The sequence below is a fragment of the Chiloscyllium punctatum genome, chromosome 32, assembly GCF_047496795.1.
Source record: "Chiloscyllium punctatum isolate Juve2018m chromosome 32, sChiPun1.3, whole genome shotgun sequence".
In the NCBI taxonomy this organism is placed as follows: domain Eukaryota; kingdom Metazoa; phylum Chordata; class Chondrichthyes; order Orectolobiformes; family Hemiscylliidae; genus Chiloscyllium; species Chiloscyllium punctatum.
This window is the reverse complement of record NC_092770.1, coordinates 8,451,603-8,476,664: the sequence shown is the minus strand read 5'-3', so window position 1 is coordinate 8,476,664 and position 25,062 is coordinate 8,451,603. Positions and strand designations below refer to the sequence as shown.

At 37.6% G+C, this 25,062-nt stretch overlaps 1 protein-coding gene across 1 annotated transcript in view; it reads left to right on the top strand.

The window, feature by feature from the left end:
* The window catches only part of lemd3 (LEM domain containing 3), a 49,890-nt gene extending 29,470 nt beyond the window's left edge, over nucleotides 1-20,420 (top strand). The window contains exons 4-13 of the mRNA XM_072551594.1: nucleotides 2,683-2,759; nucleotides 4,565-4,644; nucleotides 4,758-4,903; nucleotides 7,789-7,890; nucleotides 8,074-8,176; nucleotides 8,290-8,468; nucleotides 12,212-12,293; nucleotides 16,458-16,563; nucleotides 16,717-16,795; nucleotides 18,718-20,420. Coding sequence (XP_072407695.1) covers nucleotides 2,683-2,759; nucleotides 4,565-4,644; nucleotides 4,758-4,903; nucleotides 7,789-7,890; nucleotides 8,074-8,176; nucleotides 8,290-8,468; nucleotides 12,212-12,293; nucleotides 16,458-16,563; nucleotides 16,717-16,795; nucleotides 18,718-18,881 — 1,118 coding nt within the window. The 3' untranslated portion in view covers nucleotides 18,882-20,420. The remainder of the gene's footprint in view (nucleotides 1-2,682; nucleotides 2,760-4,564; nucleotides 4,645-4,757; nucleotides 4,904-7,788; nucleotides 7,891-8,073; nucleotides 8,177-8,289; nucleotides 8,469-12,211; nucleotides 12,294-16,457; nucleotides 16,564-16,716; nucleotides 16,796-18,717) is intronic.
* The last annotated feature ends 4,642 nt before the right edge of the window (nucleotides 20,421-25,062 follow it).

Below are 25,062 nucleotides of genomic sequence, written 5' to 3'. Positions count from 1 at the left end.
ACCCAGATGCTGCAGTTGAGCTTATGATATCAGTGAATGTAGTAGATAGTTTTGGGTCGTAACCTTTAGTTAAATGGGTTTTTAAAAAGTCATTTGTTGGAATTAAGCAACGCTGGCTTGCTGGTATTTATTGACTGTGGTAGTGAGCTGCTGTCTTTAAACCACTGCAGTCCATGTGCTGTGGATTGACCCATAATACCATTGGGGAGGGAATTTCATGATTTTAACCCAGTTACAATGAAGGAGCAATGAAGTTGAGTGGCTTGGAGGGGAACCTTGCAGGTGGTGGTGCTCCCACGTATCTGCTGCCCTTGTCCTTCAAGATGGAAGTGAACCTAGGTTTAGAAGGTGCTGTCACAGAAACTTGAATGAATTTCTGCAGTGCATCTTGTAGATAATACACACTACTGTGACTGAGCGTCAGTGGTGGAGAGAGTGGATGTGGTGCCAGTCAAGCAGGCTGCTTTTACCTTGGATGATGTCAAGCTACATGACTGTTGGAGTTGCAACATCCAGACAATTGGAGAGTATTCCATCCCACACCTGACTTGTCCTTGTAGATGATCAGGCTTTGGGGAGTCAGGAGGTGAGTTGCATGTCGCAGTATTCCTATCCTTTGACCTGCTCATGTAGCTATATTGTTCATGTGGACAGTCCTGAGTGTTTTTGGTCAATGGTAACCCCAAGAATGTTGTTAATGGAGGATTCTGTGATGGTAATATCTTTTGAATGTCAGGGGACAGTGATTAGGGGAAGGTCATTGCTTGGTGTGTGGCACAAATGTTACTTTCCACTTGTCAGCCCAAACCTGGATATTTTCCAGATTGTGTTGCATGGACTGCTTCAGTATCTGAGGAATTATGAATAATGCTGAACATTGTGCATTCATTGAAGAATGTGCTCAGTTTTGATCTTATGGGGGGAAGCTCATTTGATGAAGCAGGTGAAGATTGTTGGGCCTAGGATACTCCCCTGAGGAATTCCTGCAGAAATGTCTCAGAACTGAGATGACTGATCTCCAACAACCATATACCATCCTATGTATCAGGTATGAGTCCAACCAGTGGAGAGTTTGCCCCTGATTTCCAGTTTTTCTAGAACTCCTGATGCCACACTGTGTCAAGTGCTGTCCCTGTCACCTCACCTTTGGAATTTGGATCTTTTGTCCATGGTTGAACTAAGGCTGTAGTGGGGTCAGGAGCTGTCTGGTCCTGGTGGAACACAAATTGGGCATCATTGATCAGGTTATTGCTGAGCAGGTGCTGCTTGATAACAATGGCACCTTCCATAACTTCACTGATCAACAGTATACTGATGGGGCAGCTATTATCCAGGTTGGATATGTCCTGCTTTTTATGTACAGGACATACCTGGGCAATTTGCCACATTGTCAGGTAGTTACCAGTGTTGTAACTACTGGAAGAGTTTGGCTAGGGGAGCACAAAGTTCTGGAGCACAATTATTGCTGAGATGTTTTCAGGCTCCATAGCCTTTGCAGTATCCAGTGCCTCCAACCATTTCTTGATGTGGAGTGAATCATATCATATATATTGGCTGAAGGCTGGTATCTGTGATGCTGCATCCCACTGGACAAGGCCGAGATGGATCATCTATTTTGCATTTCTGGGTGAAAAGAATTGCAAATGTTTCAGCCTTAATTTTTGTGCTGATGTTTTGGGCTCTTCCATCATTGCGGAATGGGATATTTGTGGACCTGACACCTCCAGTAGGTTGTTTAATTGACAATCGCGATTCATGACTGGATATAGCAGGACTGTAGAGCTTAGATCTGATCCATTGATTGTGGGATGCTTAGTTTTCTCTGTCACATGCTGCTTATGCTGTTTAGCAAGTAAACAGTCCTGTTTGGTAGCTTCACCAAGTAGACACTTCTTTGTTTGGTATGCCTGGTGCTGCACCTGGCAGGCTGGCCTGCACTCCCCATTGAACTAGGGTTGATCCCCTGGCTTGACGGTAATGGTTGAGTGGGGGATATACAGGGCCATGAGGTTGCAGATTGTGCTGGAGTACAATGCTGCTATTGATGGCTTAAGGTTGCTCAATCTTGAGTTGCTAGATCTGTTTAAAGTCTGTCCCATTTAGCACAGTGATGGTGCCAAACAACGCACTATGCAGATATTCTCAAAGTGAAGACAGGACTTTGTGTATAACATAACTAGGTATGGGGATCATTGCTGGAGATCTGAAACGAACAAAGAACTGAAATTGCTGAAGAAACTCAACAGGTTTGGCAGCACCTGCAGCGTAAACAGGTATTGTTTCGAATTCAGTGACATTTCTTCAGGACTTAAACTTAATTTGCCTGATTAAGAATAGATCCAAGTGCAAGATAAGAATGAAAGACAACTGTTACTGGGGTAATTGAAGTGACTAGCGCACTCTGGCATTTAAATGAATCAACCAGAATGAATGAAGATGAACAATGTCAAGAGAAAATGATGTATTTAATTTTGATGTACTTGAAAGTGTCTACAAATTCAAAGTAGAGGCAAACTCATGACTTTCAAAAGTGTTGGCATAATGAGTATTGCATCTTGTCATTGCACAACACATTCTATTGTTTGTTTTTTTTAACTAATTTAAAATTTCTCTTGCAGTATTTTAAATGTCTATACTGACCTGATTTGTATTCCTGATGTGTTTTTTTTTATCTAATCCCAGGAGACTACGATTGTGGAGATCATGTCCATTATAAAAACAGAAGTCTGCCTGTCCAAGATGCTGCTGAATATGTAACTGTAAGTTATTTCAGGTTTTCTTTTCCTTGCGCGTAAGCTTTTATTTTATTGCATGAATTGTTGAGCAAGTTCTCTACTATAAAATGTTCATCCTTCTGTAAGTGATATAAGTGTAAATATCAAAGTAGTTGGAAGAACAGTACTGAAACAGCATTTGCCAAATGTATGAAGTAAGATCTACGTTGTATGACTTTTACATAACTCATGGCCACAGTAATTCTGAGAATTTTATTGCCAGGGTTGGAGGGTTGACCTTTTGGAGAGGCTGAATAGGCTGGGGCTTTTTTGTTTCCTGGAGTGTCTGAAAATGAGGGGTGACCTTTTAGAGGTTGATACAATCATGAGGGGCGTGGATAGGGTAAATAGCCAAGGTTTTTCCCCGGGGTGGGCGGTGGAAGATTTTAAAAAAGGACCCGAGGGGCAGCTTTTTCAGAGGGTGGTGTGTGTATGGAATGAGCTGCCAGAGGAAGTGGAGGAGGCTGGTACATTACAACATTTAAAAGGCATCTGGATGGATATGTGAATAGGAAGATCTTAAAGGGGTGTGGGCCAGTTGCTGGCAAATGGGATTAGATTAATTTAGGTAATCTGATCGACACGGATGAGTTAGACTGTTTCTGCGCGGTGCATGTCTATAATTTGTCACGGAAGATTTTTATGGGGACCCCTTGTCTGCATAACAGCTGTGATTTTCTAGTATGATTGCTCAGAGATTTTATAACTGCATAAAATTAAAATGATTGCTTATGGAGTGTTCTGAATAAATGCACAGGAATGGAAGTTATAAGCATTTGGATTCATGTCCTCATCTAATTAGAATGAAAATAACTATTGAAAATAAGTTTCACACCACAATAATAGATTCTGTTGGTATTTAAGAATATTTCTTAAGTAGGCAGGTGAGACCAAGATGAAAATATTGTGCATTAGAACGTTTTTGATTATTTTCCCATGTATAGCTAACCATTCTTGGTAAGTAACGTACGTATGCTTAGTAATTTGGTTTTTCTTGTTAAAATTTGATTTTGATTGGCTGTCAACCTCATTAACAAATTATTTTACCTTTTGAGAAGCAAAGTTATATACCAGGTTTGGACTTTGGTTAAAGCTTTGCTCTAAAATTCATTCTATTCACAATGAAAAGGGCAGTTTGTCAAAATCTACTGTAGTAAAGATCTTAAATTCTTTCTGTCATTCTGAGAATAAAATACCCAATTTCAGGAAATAATTATTATTTGATCATTTTGTATCTTTGATAAATTAAAACAGAATTACTCATTAAGATTGAAGTGATATGAGAACTTGCCTCCTCGACACAACTACTTCTGTCAACCATTTAGACTACCATTCTTTGTTTAAAAACTCTGATTTCTAATTTATGTATAATTAATTAATCCTTGTTGACAACCTTTTTTCTTATTTGTTTGAACTAATTATCATGATTTCTTTAACTTGCTGGTGTAGTAGAACCTAATGTTGAGAAGGGCTGAAATGTCACTTGGTTGTTGGCACTGATGTTTTGTAACTTTCAAAGAAATGTACAAAATGTGAATATTTTCACAATTAAATCAGTTGTCATTCAATATAGTTGAGCAAACTGTTAGCTTTTTGATCCACTTTCTGTAGATTATTCTTTTGCGTGAGAGAAAAATCAGATGTTCTGTTTAGATCTGTAACAAATTAAAATGCATATGTTACCTCTTTACAAACTATCTGGATATGATGGTTGGCATGGTTTATTTCTGAATTTGAGGTGTATATGCTTTATGTAATCTAAAACAGTTTTATTTTTACTTTATACACAGGTCCTTGATCCCAATCATGAAAAGAAATTTAATGGTTCACTACAATGGATTTTACAGAGTACAGATGATTTTGGTATAAAGTGAGTGAGTTTGGTCATTTGAGAATGAACTCTGGACCCAAAAGACGTCTTGGAAAACACATCTTTCAAGCAACTGAGCTAGAATAACTGTGGGTTTGTGTTTTAATATGCAGGTTGCTTGGCAGTGACTCTGATGTCAAGGTAAATGATGTGAGTGAAGTACAGTATCTGGAATCCACGCATCCACAGATGTCATTTATCTGCCGCTTTCGCCGTGCATTCCTAACTGTCTTGCACAGGATGTTTATATTTCTTGTGGGTGAGTCTTGTGATTTTTTTCCAATAGTGTAAAATATCTTTTACGTAATGCTAATTTTTTTTTATCTGCCTTCCCTTCAGTGTGAAAATTAAAGGGATAAATTATATCTAAGGCGATTGTCAAATGCATTTTGTAAGGAATAATATCAAACATTACTAAATAATTAGTCCATTTGGCTATCTTTGTATTTTTAAATTAGATATTGTCCTTTCAAAAGTTGGTCTAAACATTTGACTTGAGCATAATTAGAAAGAGGTTATTAATTTGGCCTGGAAAACATGTTAATAAATTTACATCATTGTCTTTCTACTTTTTTGAACTCTCCTCTTATGCTTAAGGTTCCTTCAGTTCCAGTCTCTCTACAATATTGTACATTACAAACTACTCTGATTTAAAATCATCTTCAGAGCTAATGGCTGGGATTGTGCATTTTAGATTAGATTCCCTACAGTGTGGAAACAGGCCCTTCAGCTCAACAAGTCCACACCAACCCTCCGAAGAGCAACCCACCCAGACCCGTTCCCCTATATTCATCTCTACACCTAACACTATGGGCAATTTAGCATGGCCAATTCACCTAACCTGCACATCTTTGTGACTGTGGGAGGAAACCGGAGCACCCGGAGGAAACCCACGCAGACACTGAGAATGTGCAAACTCCACATGGACGGTTGCCCGAGGGGGGTATTGAACCCTTGAACCCGGGTCCCTGACGCTGTGAGGCAGCAGTGCTAACCACTGAGCCACCATGCCGCCTGACTTTCATTTCATGTATCAAAATTCAGTGTCAAAATTCTATAGCCTGAAAATTTGCACTTGCCTGCAGGGAAATTTTTATTCAATATGCCATTATTGAAGAAGAATTTGTTCTTTGATATTTGTAAGCACAGTGTCTTTTCCTGAAGAATAAGGTTGGTAGATTACATGGAGATTAAACCTCTTCCTATTGTCTTAATCCCCAAGTGAACAAGTATAAATTTCCCATGGCAGCGAATGGACTTGGAGTTAACTGCACATTTTTTTTGAGCAATGCTTTACCAACTGATCTCCTGTAACATTTTCCTTGCTAAGGACTAGATTGACAAATTAACTTTAGATAGGAACATTAGAGAATTTGAAAAGGCTATTTCTTTTTTGTTTCAAGAGACCAGTGCTGTAATATCTTGCAGAAACTACATTCTGTTCTGTCAGATTTTACATTAATCTAGTGACAGTCCATAAAATGAATGAAAATATCTTTGCCTGACTTACTGCAAGTGCAACAATATATCTTCCATAAAACTGGCAAAAAGAACCATGCTTTTGGTGTTGGCTGCAGTTTTATAATTTTAATGCTTAAGATGGTATTTTGTTTTTAATTGCTTGAGGTTTCAAGAGACACTTATCTCCATCTTTTTAATGTCCAAGTGTGCAAGCTTGAAAGGATGTGATGGTCCAGTATTAGATCTCGCTGTTACTAAAATTTGCATGCTATTTCAGGATCACTTTGAATTGTACATTTATCTATTTTGATATTATTTCCTCTGCGTCTAACACAGTCTGATGTAGTCCATGAAACTCACCTCTTCTCTCCTTGACATACCTTCTTTCAAATCCATTCCCTGTCTGTCTTGAAACTTCATGTTTGCATCTCTAATTGGCTGCCTCTGCCACAGTGCCAAAATAGCTCTTGTTAATGTTTCAAATTATATTGTGTCCAGCAAAAGTGAACTTTCTTTCCTCATTCTTCTTGACCTGTTTTAACAAAATCCTTTTCCTGTTATCCAACTGAATGAGATTGCCTTACACTTGCATCTATTTGTATCTCTAATCAAACCCTGAGAATTACTTGTTTCTCTTCCCACTGCTCCTTTAGAACTTGTGGCATCCACCAAGGATCTACCTATGTGTGTCCTATTTCTCCTGTGTTCTGCCCCACAGTGCCAGCAGCATCTAAAAAACTGTATTGGTTTTCACATACGTGCTAACAAGCGCCTATGTCTACCTAACCACTACCTCTTTTGACTATATTCTTGCTAATTTATAAAAGTTCTTATGTGATGTCCAGTAATAGATGGGCAGAAAGTACCCTCCATTAAATATTTTGAAAACTGAGACCATTGTTTTCAGTCCCTCTCCAAGCTGCATTTCCCCAGCTAAGGACTTAATTCCTTTCCTTGACATGATCTGACAAACCAGTTTATTTGCAATTTTGGTGTCATGTTTGATCCTGAGGTGAGTTTCTGATCTCAATCATGCTGTTGTCAAGACCATCTATTTCTAACTTGATAACAACACCCAATCTCCTTTTTTATTTGTTGAGTCTTATTCGTGGTCTTTGTTGTCTCGAAATATGACCTCTTCAATATATTTCTGCTGTACTCCCACATTCCTAAATCTGTCATCCAAAACTCTGATCCCCACATTCTAGCTTGCAAGTCATTTAGCTTCTGACCCAGCAATGTCTAGATTTTAGAATTCTCATTTTTGTTTTCAAATTCCTCCATGGCCTGGGTTCCTTCCTATCCTTAATCTCCCCCACTATACAAGAGTCTGGTCTGTTGAGCATTGCTTGTGTTAATGCTCCATCGTTGATAAATATGTCTTCGATTGTCTGGGCCTTTTTCTTCAATACAATCTCTTTGACTAAACTTTTGGTTATCTCTGGTATAGCTTGGTATACTGCTTTGAACTGTTTCTGTGAAGTTCCTTAGATCAGTCCATTGCATTTATAATACTATATAAATTGTAAGTGATTCATAGTGTACTCAACCGTTCCAAATTGTTGAACTTGAATAAATCCATTTGTAATGCTAGCTAAATGTTATATAAAATTTAATATAAAATGTTACTTTTATTGGACTGCTTTTTGGAATTCGTTGGTATTTATTTTTAATACTTTGTAGGTGTGGGAATTGTGTGGGCAGTGCTTCATTACATGAAGTATCGTTGGCGGAAGGAAGAGGCAGAGACAAGACAGATGTATGACATGGTGGAAAGAATCATAGGTATCGAGCACTTGTTTTGCAATTTGATTATTTTTGATGGCATTGAAATGCATTAATAAAAAATTGATGTGAAGGCCACTGTTTCCAGCCTACTTTTCCATTTACATCAGAGTCTTCTAGATTGTTATTTGTACTGAAAGTGCTTCAAAGTAAATGGTGGCTGACACTTTTTGTTTTGGTTAGATGTTCTGAAAAGCCATAATGAAGCCTGCCAAGAAAATAAAGACTTACAGCCTTATTTGCCTATTCCCCATGTACGTGATTCTCTCATACCACCCCAGAATAGGTAAGACAAATTAATAATATAGATCAAAATGTAAACATTAAACTAATACAATTCTTGAAGATAATCATTTGCTGCATCTTTACACAAAGCAAATTCTTTTTTGAATTATTCAGGAAAAAGATGAAAAAGGTGTGGGAGAGAGCTGTTGTTTTTGTTGAAACCAATGAGTCCCGTATTCGGAAAGAAACCCAAAGAGTAGGAGGAGGAGATTTCTTAGTTTGGAGATGGACTCAACCGTCTTCAACTTGTGATAAAATAGCAGTTGTGCCATCCAAAGTATGGCAAGGAAAAGGTATGAATTTGGCATCCATTGCATATTTTGACACACACAACAGGTCTAATTTTAGACTGCAAGGTTGCAACTTGAGTGCCAGTCTCATTAGTTTGCTTGGCATGATTTGTAATTAATTGCATGATTTTGTTTACAGTACTAACATAGTTAGAACCCATTGTGCAGATTTTATTTTGCATAAATAATTAAAAGTCATCAATTTTAAACTGAATTGCAGTTTTTATCAAACCATTTGAAATAAAAGGTTCATCATGAACAAATACTGAGATATGGGCAACTCTATTCTAATAATGTGGATATATTCCATCAACTTCAAGAAATATTTGGTGCAATGATTATCTGCTCATCCAATATGTCTGCACTAACCCTGTATTTTTGTGTTGTGCTCAAAATCAATCTGCAAAACCCATTTTTTAAAAACCTTGTATTCCCCACTTAGCTGCGATTAATTAGCAACTGAAAAGATTAAACCTTCCTCCACCCTTCAGACGCTGTCCGGGTTAAGTCTAGCTTGGTTTATAACCAGAGAGCCTGCTTGCTTAAATTGCGTGTGAAAATGTAGAGTATGATTGGCATTAATATATGTGATCTATAAAGCCCTAAGGCCCATGCCATTGAACCATTTTGTTATCTTCCAACCAGAAGACTACATTGTTCCCAGCTACAAATGGTATTTTCATTTCCCTTATGTTTCATTGATGAATTTTGCCTTAAATCCTGTGTCTTGACAGATGTCGATCAGATAAACTCATCTTTTAAAATTCAGATGCAGATTGATTTTTGTTTCTGAACTGACTGCATGCTGAAAATGGGCATCTGGACTGATTGGTACAGAGCAATGTAAATATAAAACACCAATAATAAAAGTAATTCTTCAGATCAAACTTCATTTATTTTGTCCTTATTTATAGCCCAAACATTATGTGGCTTGTTTAAAATCTTCTTTTTAAATAGGTAGAACAAACTAATACAAAAAGGCATTCAAGGTTCAACCTTTCGGCAGCTTAACTTCAATCACACTGTTTCAGTCTCCTTTCCCACTAACTTGTCTGTTTGCCATTTATCTTGGTCTATTTGTGAACAACAGAAGAAACTGAAAATAAACAAGTTAATTTTCTTTATAGTTGGGACAGTGCATTGACACCAGGCTTGGTCTGTTTATTGGTGTGCAAAATATAATAGCCCATTTCATAACCATGATTGACTGAGCTGTTGCCAAAACCTAAATCTAGCATCACATTTGTTTTTGGTTTGCTGCTGCCTTCAAGTCGTGCCCAAGTTAAAAACCTCTTGTTAATCAGAGCAAACTTCGAAAATTTGCAAACAGTAGAATGTACTTCAACTTACTAAATTGAACTATCCACACTATCTCCGTGTTACTACTGAGAGAATTTCTCACACTTGGCACATCAGGGAAATGTGAACCTTAATCAGTAATTGATACTTGCTGAAGACTAGGTGTACCCAATTTCACTCCAATAGCAGAGGCATTGAATTAGAAGTCATAATTGTTTCTTATGGCTGAAAGACCCAAAACAAGTTAGTGAGTATGCCTTAGAGTTAAGTGGAGGAAACAATCTACTGTTGTCTTCCAGGGCAGAATCTTTCATAATGTTCAAGGTCATTTGACTGTTATTTGGCATCTGTCAAGTTGCAATTATTTAGAGGTAAGATAGCAACATGAGTTTGTTGGCAGGTTTATTTAACAATACTATTGAGATTAAACTGTTTTGGAGTAACCTTTTATTTTGGTCTGCCCTGAAAATTGATTATGGTGCTGCTTTAAGGGTATTTCTGCACTGAATCTGCACCACTTTGTCATATTGCTACCTTTCAGATTTTCTCCTTTTTTCTTTGAACAGATGGCATCCTCTAAATCCTGTTAGGTTCTTTTTTTCATTTCTTGCAGAGCTGTAGTTTTCTTCCTGGATAAGACTTTAGTAGTTCATTATTTCCGGTTCAACTAAAAGTCAAGGCAAGCAAAATAATTACTCAAATGCCAAGCTGAAAAGGTAGACAAAAGACTTCAATGAGCATAAGTGTTGGATGGACTGGTGGGTTCAATTGGCCTGTTTTTGTGCTGTAAATCCTGTGTAATCCTAATGTTTCAAGACTTGGAGCTTTATGGTCGGAGACCTACCTTTATTATAGCCAAATTGCTTGTATACACAAATCAAGGTGTTTTTGCAGAGCCCCTCAAGCTGACCTTTCCTCTTTTTGGTAAGAGGATGAAATAATTCAAATTGAAGTTTTAAAATGTTGTCATTTAGTTTTTTTTTAAGATTTGCGCTTGAGCACAGTCGTCATTACTTTGGTATCCTATTGGAGTTTAAATTCAAAGTTTGGTTCCAGTGGTTATAGTGCTATCATGTACAATAATGATCATATAAGAGTCTTTGATAAACAGCTGACATATGTACAATGGGATGGGGCAGACATTGCAGACAGATGTGATCTTGAAATTGTAAGTGCAAGGATTCTGCCAAAAATTTATTGCTGGAATAAGGCGTGGAAGTCCTCAAATATCTTGAACTCCATTTGAGACCAGTTACAGTGGCAGTACATTTACTAACCTTTCATTAGGTGAAAGCTTTTTACCCTGGCAATATAAATCACTAATTTTGCATAATTCTTCGCCACTGGATGGGATACATTTTTGTAGATTAATTTATAACATTAAAGTGTTGTAATCTTGAGGAAGAGTATTAACAATTTACTAATTCAACTTCCTAGTTCATTAAAAGAATTATAATTTCGGGATTCATTTTTGTCTTATGCAAATGTTAAATCAGGTCGTATTAATTTAACACTGTTCCATAAACCCTGAAATCTTAATGGGCCACTTCCTGTTCTGTTTTTTACCCAAATGTTCTCCTGTATGTTACAGGATCTTAAGGTTTTTTCATTTCTCCTCCGTCCAGATCAAATGTGCCATAGCTCTCAGGACTTGACTTTGACTCTCCTTCATTTTGCAATCTGGTACTTAGACTTCCTGACCTTGGAATCTCTGTGAGGATTCCACTTCTGGTCTTTCACAGCTTTAGCAGGCATACCTGAATTTGTAGATTATTTGTTTATTAATTTGGACTTTTCCAAGCATAGGTTCCATTCACAGTTCCCACTTGCTTCAAATCAGGAACATCCTATTCCAAGTGGCTTTGTGTTCTGATTGCTAGCTGGCTGAGCACCACTGCTGTCTCAGTCTTTGAAGCTGACTCATCTCTCTGAGAAAAAATGCACAAATAAACCCAAAACAAAAGACTACCTTCCTGAAATCTAATCCCATTGCTACATGTCCAACTAGCATGTCCCAGATAATGAATCAAACCGTTTGACTTTGATCTTTAAATATGTTCATATGAAAAGTGCATCACTAATTTAAGACTTCTCTAGTTTACCCATTGGTTCAAAGCTTTCTTTTGTCTGGGAGCTATGTGAATAATTTAAATCCGTTACGAAGACAATTGTAGACATTTCTCTAACAAAGTCTGGACAAATAGCCCTGTTTTTGTTTAGTGCTTTCACACTCCATCTCTGATCTCTTTAAGTAAAATTGGATTGTACTGTGGCTGGTAATTATCTATTTAGATGGTTACTATTCACAAAGTTGCTTAATCAGGGTTTTTGGCACTGGGTTTAAAAAATTACATTTCTGAAACAAAAAGTTATATTCCTGAAATAGTCATGAAATTGTCTATTCATAACCATAGATTTTGATTTTTTTGTTTTTCTTTCTTCGACAGCCTTCCATCTTGATGGTAGAAATTCTCCACCGAACAGTTTAACACCCTGTTTAAAGATTCGGAATATGTTTGACCCTGTCATGTAAGTATCTGATGAATTATGGTGTTTCATTTCAATTACACACAAATGCTGCATTCTCGTAGTGATCAGACTTAATATGTTAAACTGGCTACAAATTTACATTTATACATTGTAAATTTGTTAAAGTGAGAATTCAGTAGCTTCAGTTCAATAATTTGGCTCAACTTGGAAATTTGTTTAGAGCTTGGCTCTTATTTATAGGTTATTGCTGCTGCTGAGCTGATATTCTTAAGCCAATTTCTTTTAATCATTCTTAGCAAGAACTAAGTTTATATCTGATTTTTTCCAAAACACTAATTTGTATCAGATTTGAAGGGGTTGGCATAAAGTAGTAAAGGTTAGAGATTAGCATAGTAATGAGCTAAGCTTCCCTGTAAATTCTCTTTCGGGCAGTTTTTGTAACCTTTGTTTAAATAATGCATGAGTAATGTCTATTTTTTTACACTCTTCAGACCCTAATATCCTGTCAAATTTGAAGCAGGATAGATTCTTTTACTGAATCTATCCTGGTTGACATAGGCCTTTAATTTGGTGACATTCCTATATGGGGGATCTAATGGATACAATGTTTTGGAATTTCAAACAATTTATTTAGGTGTAATGGAGGTTGTACAAAATGTGAGCTCATAAAATTGGGGGTATTGGCACATTGTAATTAGTTGAGTACAGCAAGGATCAGTATTTGGTCTTCAGCTGTTTACAATTTATATTAATAAACTTGTTTCCTGCATCAAAGTTAATGTATCCCAATTTGTTGTTGATACAAAACTAACAGAGAAAGGAACAAACAAGGGTGATAAAAGGACGTGGGCAGATTGGGCAACCATGATAGTGGCAGATAGAATTTCATACAGAAAGGTATGAAATTCTTTCACGAGTCAAAAAAGAGTCATTTCCTGTTGAAAGTTTATTTTTGTCCTGTGCTGGTTTGGATAATTTGCAAGAAAACCAACATTTATCCTGCCTCTGCATCATGAACTGGTGCATTCTCCATAGCAACTTCTCTGTCAGAGCAAACTGCTCGTCAAACTATCAGCACCCTCCTTTTGTACAGTATAAATTCCCCTTACGTTTTTTTCTGAATTGTCTTGATAGGTGCAAGTTGCAAGGGATCAACAAAATGTCCTTTTTTAGCAATACTTGAGTTCTATATTACTTAATGGCAAAATAGAGGAAGGCTGGAATATTATTATTTAGAGGTATCTGCTAGTCTAATGGGAAAAGTCCTGCAATTAAGAAGAAACAGCAAGCAGTTGGCAAAGCAAATTGTCAATCTTTATTACAAAGTAATAGAAAAAGTAAAGAAAGAAGCAGTGCTATAATTAGTGTCTTGGTGAGAACAGAATTGAGTACTGTGAACGTTCTAGTTTCCTTACCTAAAGAAGAATATACAGCAAACTTATTATCTGGCATCAATGGGACCAGGAGTGTGCTGGTTAATAGAGAGGGTCCATTGTGTAATAAGACAGTGATAGTAATGTAATTCAGTAGGTATATACATCACTAATGCTTTACTTACAGCATAACTCACTTTACTTAAGGCATAGTTGCATTATTAAACTTTACCAGCAGAGAGCCTTCTCACTTGCACCCTGAGCTGACTACTCTGACGTCATGATAATGCATTAAGCTTCTGTTATTTCACATATATAACTATTGCTGGTTTATCAAGAGTGTTACTTCATAAGGTGCTGTTTACTTTCTTTGGAGAGAATGTAATAAGTTTGTTATTCCTGTGATGAGAAGGCATGGTGGCTCAGTGGTTAGACCTGCACCAAGGTCCCAGGTTCAATTCCAGACTTTGGTGACTGTCTGTGTAGAGTTTGCACATTTTCCCCGTGTCTGCATGGGTTTCCTCTGTGCGCTCCAGTTTCTTCCCACAGTCCAATGGTTTTCAGGTTAGGTCAGGTTCAGGTCAGCCCATGCTAAATTGCCCATAGTGTGCGGGGATATGTAGGTTAGGTGTATTAGTCAGGGGAAATGTAAAGTAATTGCGTAACAATGTGTGTAGGTGGGATATTCTTCAGAAGATCTGTGTGGACTTGTTGGTCCAAAGGGCTTGTTTCCACACTACAGGGATTTTAAGAATTTCAGTAGAAGAAGAGTAGCATAGACTAGTCTTGTATTACCTAGAGGTGGTGATGTTATTGAAACAGAATTCTTAAAGCTTGACAAACTATACTGGAGGAATGTTTTATCTTTTTTTTTTGAATAGTCTAGATCTAGGGGTCAGGATTCCGAATAAGGGATCAACCATCTAGGGCTGAGTGAGGAGAAATTGTTTCACTCCATTTTGAAGTTTTAGAATTCTGTATTCAAGACCGGTGTTGAATCGTGTCTGACCAACTTAGCTTTTCAAGGAAGTTTCAATTGGAGTGGATACATGGGAGCCAGTAGATAAGTTGTATTTGGACTTCCAGAAAGCTTTTGACAAAGTAAAGTCCTAAGACGCGTCATTGGCATTAGAGATAGTCAATTGTCTATCCATGCTAATACACTAATGGACAGGAAACAGCAAATGGGGGATAAGGGATTGTTTTTCAGGTTTGTAACCAGTGGGATTCTACAGAGATCAGTGCTGGGATCGCAATGGTTTACAGTATATGTTAATGATCTGGAGGACTAATGCAAATATGCTATAGCCAGATTTACAGTCAAGAAAAAAGAAGTAATGGAGAAAATTGATAAGTGGGGTATAATGTAGGAAATGCCAAGTTATTCATTTTGGAAGGGAGAACAATAATATTTAAAGAGGAAAACTGTAGAAAGCTACAACACAGACTTGGGGGTACTTTGCACAAAACAAAGCTAGCACATGGTTGCAGGAGATAATTTGGAATGCAAATGGGATGATGGCCTTTATTTTAAAGGGGGTGGAGCCTAAGAGTAGAGAGGTCTTGCTGCAACTAAACAAGGTGTTGGTGAGACCACATCTGGGTACTGAGAGCAATTTTGGTCCTCTCTTAAAGAACAATATAATGGAAGACTCTATTTTGAGAAAGTTCACCAGGGTGATCGCTGGTATGTAGGGAATTTCTTATCAGCAAATACTAAAATAGTTGGAACTGTACATGCTAGCGTTTAGAAAAATGAGGTTATCTCATTAAAACAGATAGGATTCTTAAGGCGGCTTGAAGTGTAAATGCTGAGAGGATGTTTCCTGGTATGGGAGAGTCTAGGACCAGAGGGCAAAATCTCTGAATAAACAGGTCAGTTTTAAGACTCAGATGAGGAGGAATTTGTTTTGAGGGTTGTGTATCTTGGAACCCATTGCCACAGAGTAGGGGCAAAGTCCTTGTGTATATTTTAAGGCTGAGGTAAATTCTTGGTTTATAAGAATCAAGGGTTATGGGCAAAATGCAGGAAAGAGGACATGAGCAAAGCCAAATCAGTTGCGATTCTATTGATTGGGGGAGCAGGTCAACTGATTGAATGGCTTACTCCTCTTCCTATTTTCTGTGGTCTTATAGAGGCTTGGGTATTGAATGTAATTAAGTCAGATCAATATATCTTTGGATGCTGGGGGAACTGGCGTATGCAGGGATGGTGTGAGAAGATGGAGTCAGCCATGGATTCATTGGACAGCAAAGAGATGGTCCCCCCCTCCTGTTTCTTCTGTAATAGCTACTGCTCTTTACTTTTTCTCGAATATGTGACACAAGAAAGAGTGAATGTAAAGGTACACAAACTAGGAAGAAAGGTTTGGAAATGTACTGAATTATATGAACTGGTCTTTTTGTTTCAAAAGATGTTTACAACAACAGTTTATGCTTGTGTAGCACCTTCTAGTGTAACTAAATATCTCAAGCACTTTGTGATATGACATTGAGCTACGTGAGCTGTTGGGTCAAATAAGTAAACGTTGGATGAAGAGGTGGTTTTTAAGGAGTGCCTATTTAAAGGAGGAATGCAAAGCTTAGGGAAAATAATTTCTGAATTTGGAGATACCCAATCTGTCCTGTCCCTATAGAAAGGCAAAGATGTTTAAAAGGTGTTTCAACCCATTCATTGCATGACCTTCATTGAGATATTCATAGATCCAGAGATGAATACCCAGTGTCTATCCACTATGCTATCTAGTTCTGATTGTAATATTTTTGGATGCTTTCTATTACACTTGAAATCCGTATTTTGTTTTTTTTAATCACACTCTTTATCTTACAGGGAAATTGGGGATGACTGGCATATTGCAATTCAGGAAGCAATCCTAGAAAAGTGCAGTGACAATGAGGGAATTGTTCATATTGCTGTGGATAAGAATTCACGTGAGGTTGGGAGTACTGCCTTTTTTTAGGCAGTTTCTAATTTCTGATCTTGATGTCTTAGTTGTATGCCGAATTGAGTTATTTAAAGTCTGAGAATTTTACTTGCAAATTGATTTGGTTTCCTTGTTTTTGTTCAAATGCAATTCTTTCTTCTATAGGGTTGCGTGTATGTGAAGTGTTTGTCTCCAGAATATGCTGGCAAGGCTTTTAAAGCACTTCATGGCTCATGGTTTGATGGTAAGCTGTGTTCTAGTTTTTTCCTTCCAGCCAATGGAAAACCTGGTTTGAATCACCCAGAGCTTTGAGAACAGGGCAGGTGGGGGCACCTCACTGTGGGATGGGGTAGGGCGAGGTGACAGGGGAGGCAAAATTGCAGCTGCTTGATGTGGATCAGATCGAGGATGGCAGAAGAATGGAAGGTGCTGCCTGAGGGTGGTCGAGGCAAGTACACTCTCAACACTTAAGCAGCTTCTGGACCCAAGCAATTAAAATGCCAGGGCACAGTCTGCTATGGACCAAGTGCAGGTCAATGGGATTAGTGTAGCTTGGTCAGCACAGACATGGTGGGCTGAAGGGCCTGTTGCTATGTTGTGTGTCTCTATGATCTTACAGTTCTATTGAACCTTGAGTTATCACCCACTTGCTGCAGTGTCACTGAAATTGTATATTGCCACTTTGATAATATCAGTGGGCCCTGCCCTGCCCCAGCCCACAAGCCCTGTCCTCGCCTTCTTACTGTAAGACCTGAACTTCAAACTGATGTCATCAATTCAGGTCACGTTATAGAAGAGGAAGTGCTGGAGGTCTTAGCAAACAAAAAAGGAGAAAGTAGAGTCGCAGGTAGATAGGATAGGGAAGAGGGCATTTGGTATGCTTTCCTTTACTGGTCAGAGTATTGAGTACAGGAGTTGGGAGGTCATGTTGCGGCTGTACAGGACATTGGTTAGGCCGCTTTTGGAATATTGCTGCAATTCTGGTCTCCATTCTATCAAAGATTTTATGAAACACGAAAGGGTTCAAGAACAATTTACAAGGATGTTGCCAGGGTTGGAGGATTTGAGCTACAGGGAGAGGCTGAATAGGCTGGGGCTGTTTTCCCTGGAGCATTGGAGGTTGACGGGTGACCTTATGGACACTTATAAATGCACGAGGGGCATGTTTAGGATAAATAGACAAAGTCTTTTTTGCCTGGGATCGGGGAGTCCACAACTAGAGGGCATGGGTTTAGGGTGAGAGGGGAAAGATATAAAAGAGACCTAAGGGGTAACTTTTTTTCTCGCAGAGGGTGGTGTGTATATGGAATGAGCTGCCAGAGGAAGTGGTGGAGGCTGGTACAATTGCAACATTTAAGAGGCATTTGGATGGGTATCCGAATAGGAAGGGTTTGGAGGGATATGAACCGGATGCTGACAGGTGGGGCGAGATTGGGTTGGGATATCTGGTCGGCATGGACAAGTTGGACTGAAGGGTCTGTTTCCATGCTGTAGATCTCTGACTCTGTGCTTTAAAATTGCTTAAGTTTCACATTTTCAATTATTAAACTACAGAATAATTTGTTAGATTTTTTCTGACACTTATAATTTTTCTATTCAACATTAAAATTAATTACAGGAGTGAGTTTTTAAACAATGCAAATTTACAGACAAATCAAACCTGTCTGTACAACTTTTTATTACTTTTACATTTCTGCAAACAGTTAGAATTGTATTTGAGGCAGAGGGAGTGTGGTGTGATATCATGTGCATGTTGTATCATTAGAATCCAGGACACTGGTCCTGAACACACAAACTTATAGTGCCATTTTAACCATGTGATGCCAAAGTTTCATGTAAAGGCCAGGATTTTCCCATAACAATAAACGGTTATCAAAATCTGAGGGCACTGGTGGAACAAATATTACCCTTGAAATCTTTTTTTGAAACTGTTTCTTTTACCTTAGGTTGCAGCATATGAATGGAAATTATGATCACTTATTAAGCAAACAGTTGCACATGTGTACTTGTGGTTTCTAAAATTGGCCAAAGTAGCATAGTTGCAATTGACTACCACAAACTAATTGTATTATGTACAAAATTGTAATAGGCTAAGCATTGTAATGGATATTTTTCCCTAATGGTGTTTACTGAAATCTTAAGTAACCTGTTTTTGTTTATTTTTAGGAAAACTAGTGACTGTAAAATATCTGAGATTAGATCGTTATCATTATCGCTTTCCTCAGGCTGTCCATTGCAACACTCCCTTAAAGCCATCAAATAGGTACATGAATTCAATGTCACATCTGCGTCTTCTGACCAACACAGCTAACTCTCAAGGAGCCTCATGAGACCTCTCCTATCCCTGCCAGTACTGTTACACTGCAGCGAGAAGTCCTGCTTGAATGCTCTGTCTTCCTTTTTATTGCTTTTATATGTACACTTTTTGTATTATAAGGAGTGCATCTTTTGTGTTAAGATGCCAGGAAGCTGGAGAAAATTTCCAAAGGCGCTATCTGTAACATTTCAGTGTATTGGGATTAACAAGTAGTGGCATAGAAGTAAAACAAGATATGACTTTCATGCAGCAGTTATAATTCTTAGACTGTGTACTGGGCATGAACAGTTTTGTTTACTGAAATTGTGACAACATAGGTGTCTTGGGGATTAATCATGTACACTACAGTTCAATCAGTATTTGACTGAGCTAAAGGAGAGGATATCAGTCGGTCAGATGTGACTACTCAAAATCTTTTTGCATTTTTGGAATTTGGAATTGCAGTGCTTGAATATAAATTTGCGAGTGTAAATTTGGTACAAAATGGTCGTCTGACAATTGCAAATAACATGGAGCAAGTACACAACATGTAGGGCACATTGCAACAGAGCTGTTGAAGCTGTCAACAGAAATTTGAAATGAAGAAGGGCAACTTCATAGTGTAGCTGTCTGCTTAATGAGATCTGATTTATTTTGTGCAGTAAACCTGTCTGGATTAAATATGGATTAATACTAGCAATATCATGCAGAAGGAAGACCCAGCAGTGTTATGTAGAATGTCATAGTTTGCAGAATGACAAATGTGCAGTTTACTCAAATAATACAAACAAAACTGACTTAGTTTGATTAACAATTTGGTCTATATTCCATTAAGTAAATGCAAGCAACCCGAATAATGGAATTATTGGTAGAATGAGTATAGATTTATGTTCATTTAATCTTGGTTTCATTATTTATTCCAAATTTGGGTCATAATCTGCAGGCAAGAGCATTTCAGCATGGAATTGCACAAAATGCACAATTTACTGAGTAAACATGATGCACACTGCCTGCAGCAAAGCCTTACTGTGCCTTACCTTTGTGTGCTTGATGCAGGCACTGTAACTTCATTCCAAGTTTTAACAAGTTCAACGTAGAGAAGTAGCCAGTTTGTTCTGTACAACTTTGTTGCACTTTGGTTAAGAAGTTGTACTAAAAGTAAAACAAGACATCTTGCTGTACCACGTGTGCATCGTGTGATGGTGTTAATATTATTCATGTTTTTGAGCCAACCCATCATGCACCTGATTTGTTGTTCTGTTGTAAAACTGTGCAAGTGGATTTGGCATTTTTTTAATAAGATGGGGCACTATTTGATGCAGATGCATCTTTGAATTTTCCAGCTTCTATGATGTATTTCATTTTATGTAAACATTGTACATTTATATATTGTAATATGTACCATTATGCAGCTTATTTTGCTTATAACTGTTAAATTTGACAATATCCTACCTGCAAGACAGATGGGAAGGTGTATAATATCCAGACGTTCAAAAAGTTCAGATGTTTAATGTAATTTGTCATTTGTCTTGTAAAAACACTCTAATTAAAGGTTTACTAGGGGTTTTTAAAATGCTGGTATTTGTCTATTGTTCATTATCTTTATTGAAGCTCCTACAGTTGGTAAGGTTTATATTATCTTGCCTCAAGCGCCTGTAAAGTGAAACATTTCCAAATCATTATCCGGTAATTACTGAACAACTTGCTTTTAATCTCCCTTTAGGTAAGAAAACATTCCATCTGAGATGCATATCATTTTATTAGGAAGTACCAAAAGAGTTTTACAATTAATACATTGCTTTAACATATTGAAAAGCCTTTCTCTGACAACAACTGGGATTGAAGTGTTAGTCTAGATAATTGTGAAGCAGCATTTACATAACAACCCAGATCCCAAAGCAGTCTATGCCATTGTGCAGCAAAACCTGGTGATCATTTTGGCTTGGGCTAATAAGTGACGAGATTCCAATAAACAGAATCTAACCATCTCTTTGTTCATTCGCCTCAACATGCAGGAGATTAATACTTACCATAAATACCATGATGATAACAGCAGGTCAGAGGCTGGGAATTCTGATATCTCATCACTTGACTGTCCAAAATCTGTCTACCACGTACAAGGCATAAGTCGGGAGTGGTGGGATAATTGCATTTGTCTGGGCCAAAGTAACTCCAACTACACTAAGATCAGCACCATCCAGGATAAAGCAGCCTACTTGATTGGTATGCCAAATAGTGCCTTCAACATTCTGTCCACCACTGGCAGCAGTGTACCATCTGCAAGATGCAACACAGCAACTTAGCAAGGCATCTTCTACAGTACTTCTAAACCCCTGATCTCTAACACCCGGAAGGATAAGAGCACTGCCACTTGCAAGTTTCCATACAGACCACAAATTCTGGCTCTATCGTCATTACTTCTGTATCATGGGATCAAAATCCTGGAGCCCCCTTCATAATAGCACTATTGGTGTATCTGCCACGTGGACTGTGGTATTCGAGAAGGCTGCTAACCACTATCATCTAAAGTTCAAGAAAGAATGCAGAATAAATGGTGATCTAACTGGGTATGTCTATATCACACAAATTAAAATGTGCTTGAGTCTGCAGTGGAGTTTGAACTCAAATACTGATTGGAAGAGTGTTACAATTGAGCAGTGTTCCAAACATCTCACTGAAGAGACAGTATCTGCATAGCGCTCCCTCAGGCTGTGTATTTGTCAAGTCTTTGGAGTAAGCATTGAACCCACACTATGATTCAAACAAGAATACTACCCTTGAGCAATGGTTGAATGCTCAATTTAAAATATAGTTTATCTATCTATCTCTGTTCCATTTTTTAATATTTTTCTTTGAAATTTCAACACAGGACAATTAGGGAATTTTTCTTTAAAACAAAGCTGAATTTGAAGTATCTGAGTCGGTTAAAGCATTAACCTGATGCAAAGGAAATGTCCCTCTACCATACTGCCTCCATTGTCCAAGCATCTCCTCCAAATGTTTAGGGAATTTTTCAGAATGCCTTCTAGATAAACATTTGGATTTCAAATAATTGTTCCAATAACCAGAGCAAGCCCCCCATATTTGTTGGTTTTAATCCAACATTATGTTTGTGGGTTGGGGTGAATGTGGGTAGGGGGTGCGTGGAGACTGCTATAGTGGTAATATTAATGGGCTAATAATGCAAGGGCCCAGACTAATGTTCTGGGAACATGGAGTCCTATCTTGCTGCAGGTGAAAATTAATTTTAATTGGAATTAAAAGCTCATCGCAGTCGTTGCCATAAAGCTGCTGTAGATTGTCATAACCCACTTAGTTCACAAATGACCTTTCAAGATGGAAATATGTTGCTCTTATCTGATCTACATGTGACTCTTGTTCCACAGAAATGTGGTTGACTCCATTTAGTTTAAAGTCAAAGTGGGATGGGCAACAAACGGGCCTCTGTTCATTGAAAAAAAAAGGGATTGTTGGGGTATGATGTCTATTACCTTGTTAGGACGTGTACCTTTTCAAACTGACATAAATCATCCTGCCTTGAACAGAGTAATAATTATTCTGTAATCAGAATCCAGCTGCACTACAAGGTTGATATGCATATCCAATCTTCCAGTTTATAGTCTCCTAACAAAGAATACTCACTTAATTTACTAATCTATTTTGAAACTATAATTTTTAGATCTCCTCTAGAAACTCTTAATTGAACTTGAAAGTTACATCCAGTAACTTAAGCTCAGACGCAAAGATGGCTGTACTTTTGTATTATTACCTTCTGCATTCCAAGCCCATTGTATGGAGACAGCTATTCTGGATAAACAAACTGCATCAGTAATAATCTTATCTGGGATAAATCAGATCCCAGAATAAAATCTATCTTGTTTAATTTTTGCAGTTGGTTACTTCATTGTGGTTTGGACTGAGAGAGGACGACAACAGAATGAGAGGTTGACCCACAAGAAAAAAACTCAATATAATGACACGAGTCTTCACGCACTCCAAGTTTCAATACTATTCTTTAACTGATATTCAATTCTAGAGAAAGTTCACTCCTATCTCAACTATTAAGCTGCTACTTAACTGATCTCTTCCAATGTCTTCTCCTTGGACTGCAGATTTAAGATTTTTCTAAAGTTTTGAGTCTGCTGGTATGAGCTCTTTTGCAATTCTGAAAGCCTACTTCCTTTCAATTTTTTTTTCCCCCAATTCTCCAAGCTAAAAAGCGCCGCAAACTAAAACACTTGCACCGAAGTGACGAGTTCCCCTGAGCTGAAAGCTTGATTCTCCTGCAAGGAGAACCGAACTCCAAGTTCTTCTGAAATAAACTGGAAGCTAAAACAAGAGCCTTTCAACTCTGGAATATAAGCGTTTTGTCCATTAACATTACAGAGGGCACCAATTGTGTGCTTTCTTGGAATTGATGTAATTGGCTCACTTCCAAATTTATAACTTTTTTTAAAATCCTTCAGAGTACACCCATATTCATCTGTGTTGTTTAAAATCCAAATCTTCAATTGTATCATACACCTTTAATCGCACCTCACCACGGCCCGCCCAGAGTAAATGAAAAGGATCCTCGAGGCATTTGATCTTCAATCGAAATTTCTTGTCATTTAATTACATTAACAGTATATTACTGTACACATTCATGATCATATTCTATGCTAGTTCATTTTGGTCGAAACATTGTTTCCTTCGTGATTGCTCTTGGCACAGTCTCTGCTATAACATTGTCCTTGCCAGACACATGAATTTTTTTTTTAACTTGTACAGTTCTAAATTTAAACTCCAAAATGTTGTTGATTCCTGTCACAGAATCTTTCCAAAATAAGATGAAAAGGGACTGGTTAATACAATAACAATCTTATCAGAATTGTTGGATATGTACATGCACATTGTGGTGACTCTACAATTTACAATATTCAGTGTTTCTTCATGAGCTCGTTCAGTTTGAGGTTAAAGTATTTGGTCTTTTGATCCCTATTTTGTCATAATAAAAATGGCACCCACACAAATGTTACTAGTCTCAGCAGCCACTTTGGCTTCATGAAGTTCACTGCTGCTAAAACCAAAGCACTTTCTCTATTTAATAAAGTTTTCAAAGAGGCCTCTACATGCTGTTATTTGGAACATGCATCCAATAAAATCCATTTGTTGTGATATCTTTGGCGTGGAGTGATCCAAATTAGATCTTAATTTTATTTCCCTATTTGCTACTTACCCAGCAGTGTGGCCCATTAGCTTTTGCTTTGGTGAAGTCACTTTAAGTCAGATTTATGACCAAATTGGCTCTTTGTAACAGGTCAAAAAGTTTATTTAAATGGTGTAAATGAACCTCCCAGAAGAACTTGGAGTTCGGTTCTCCTTGCAGAAGAATCAAGCTTTCAGCTCAGGGGAACTAGTCACTTCAGTGCAAGTGTTTTAGTTTGCGGCGCTTTTTAGCTTGCAGAATTGGGAAAAAAAAAATTGTTTGTTAAAAATTGAAAGGAAGTAGGCTTTCAGAATTGCAAAAGAGCTCATACCAGCAGACTCAAAACTTTAGAAAATCTTAAATCTGCAGTCCCAGGTTTAGCTGAATGTAATCAAGTTGTTGATATAGTCAGTGCAGTTTATTGATCCTTCAATTACTTTTTTGGTTAATTTTTATAAAGTTATTGGTGCATTTTTCATTAACAAAATCCATCCAGTGGTGCAAAAAGTGGCTTTAGCTCTTAGACAATGGAACTGGCCAACATCTTTTTATCAAGTCAGTCTTAACAAAAAAATGTGCTCATCCAGGTCTTTCATTGAAGCCTTCTGAATGTGGATTGGACAAGAGTCAGCATTTGTTACTATGCTGACTTTGTGATAATCAATAACGAATCTTTATGATATATCTGAGTTTGGCACCATTGTGATAGGTGATTTCCAGCTAATAAAACTCATAATATAATTGTCTATCATGAAATTTACTTGAGCTAACGTTTATAGATTGAGTCTATAATATATTTTTGTGTAGGTAACAAAATCCCTTACATTATGATAGTTTAGATCCTAACTTTTTCATATTTTAAAGGTAAGTGTAAGGTATATTCCAGATGCGATTTGATTGGTCAAACTATTGACTTTAGAAAAACATGCTTTATTTTTACCTTACAGTTAAAATGCAGACAAAATAATTGGCTTAAATATTGAAATGTTTAACAAAATAACATATGAACTATTACTAATTAACTGTT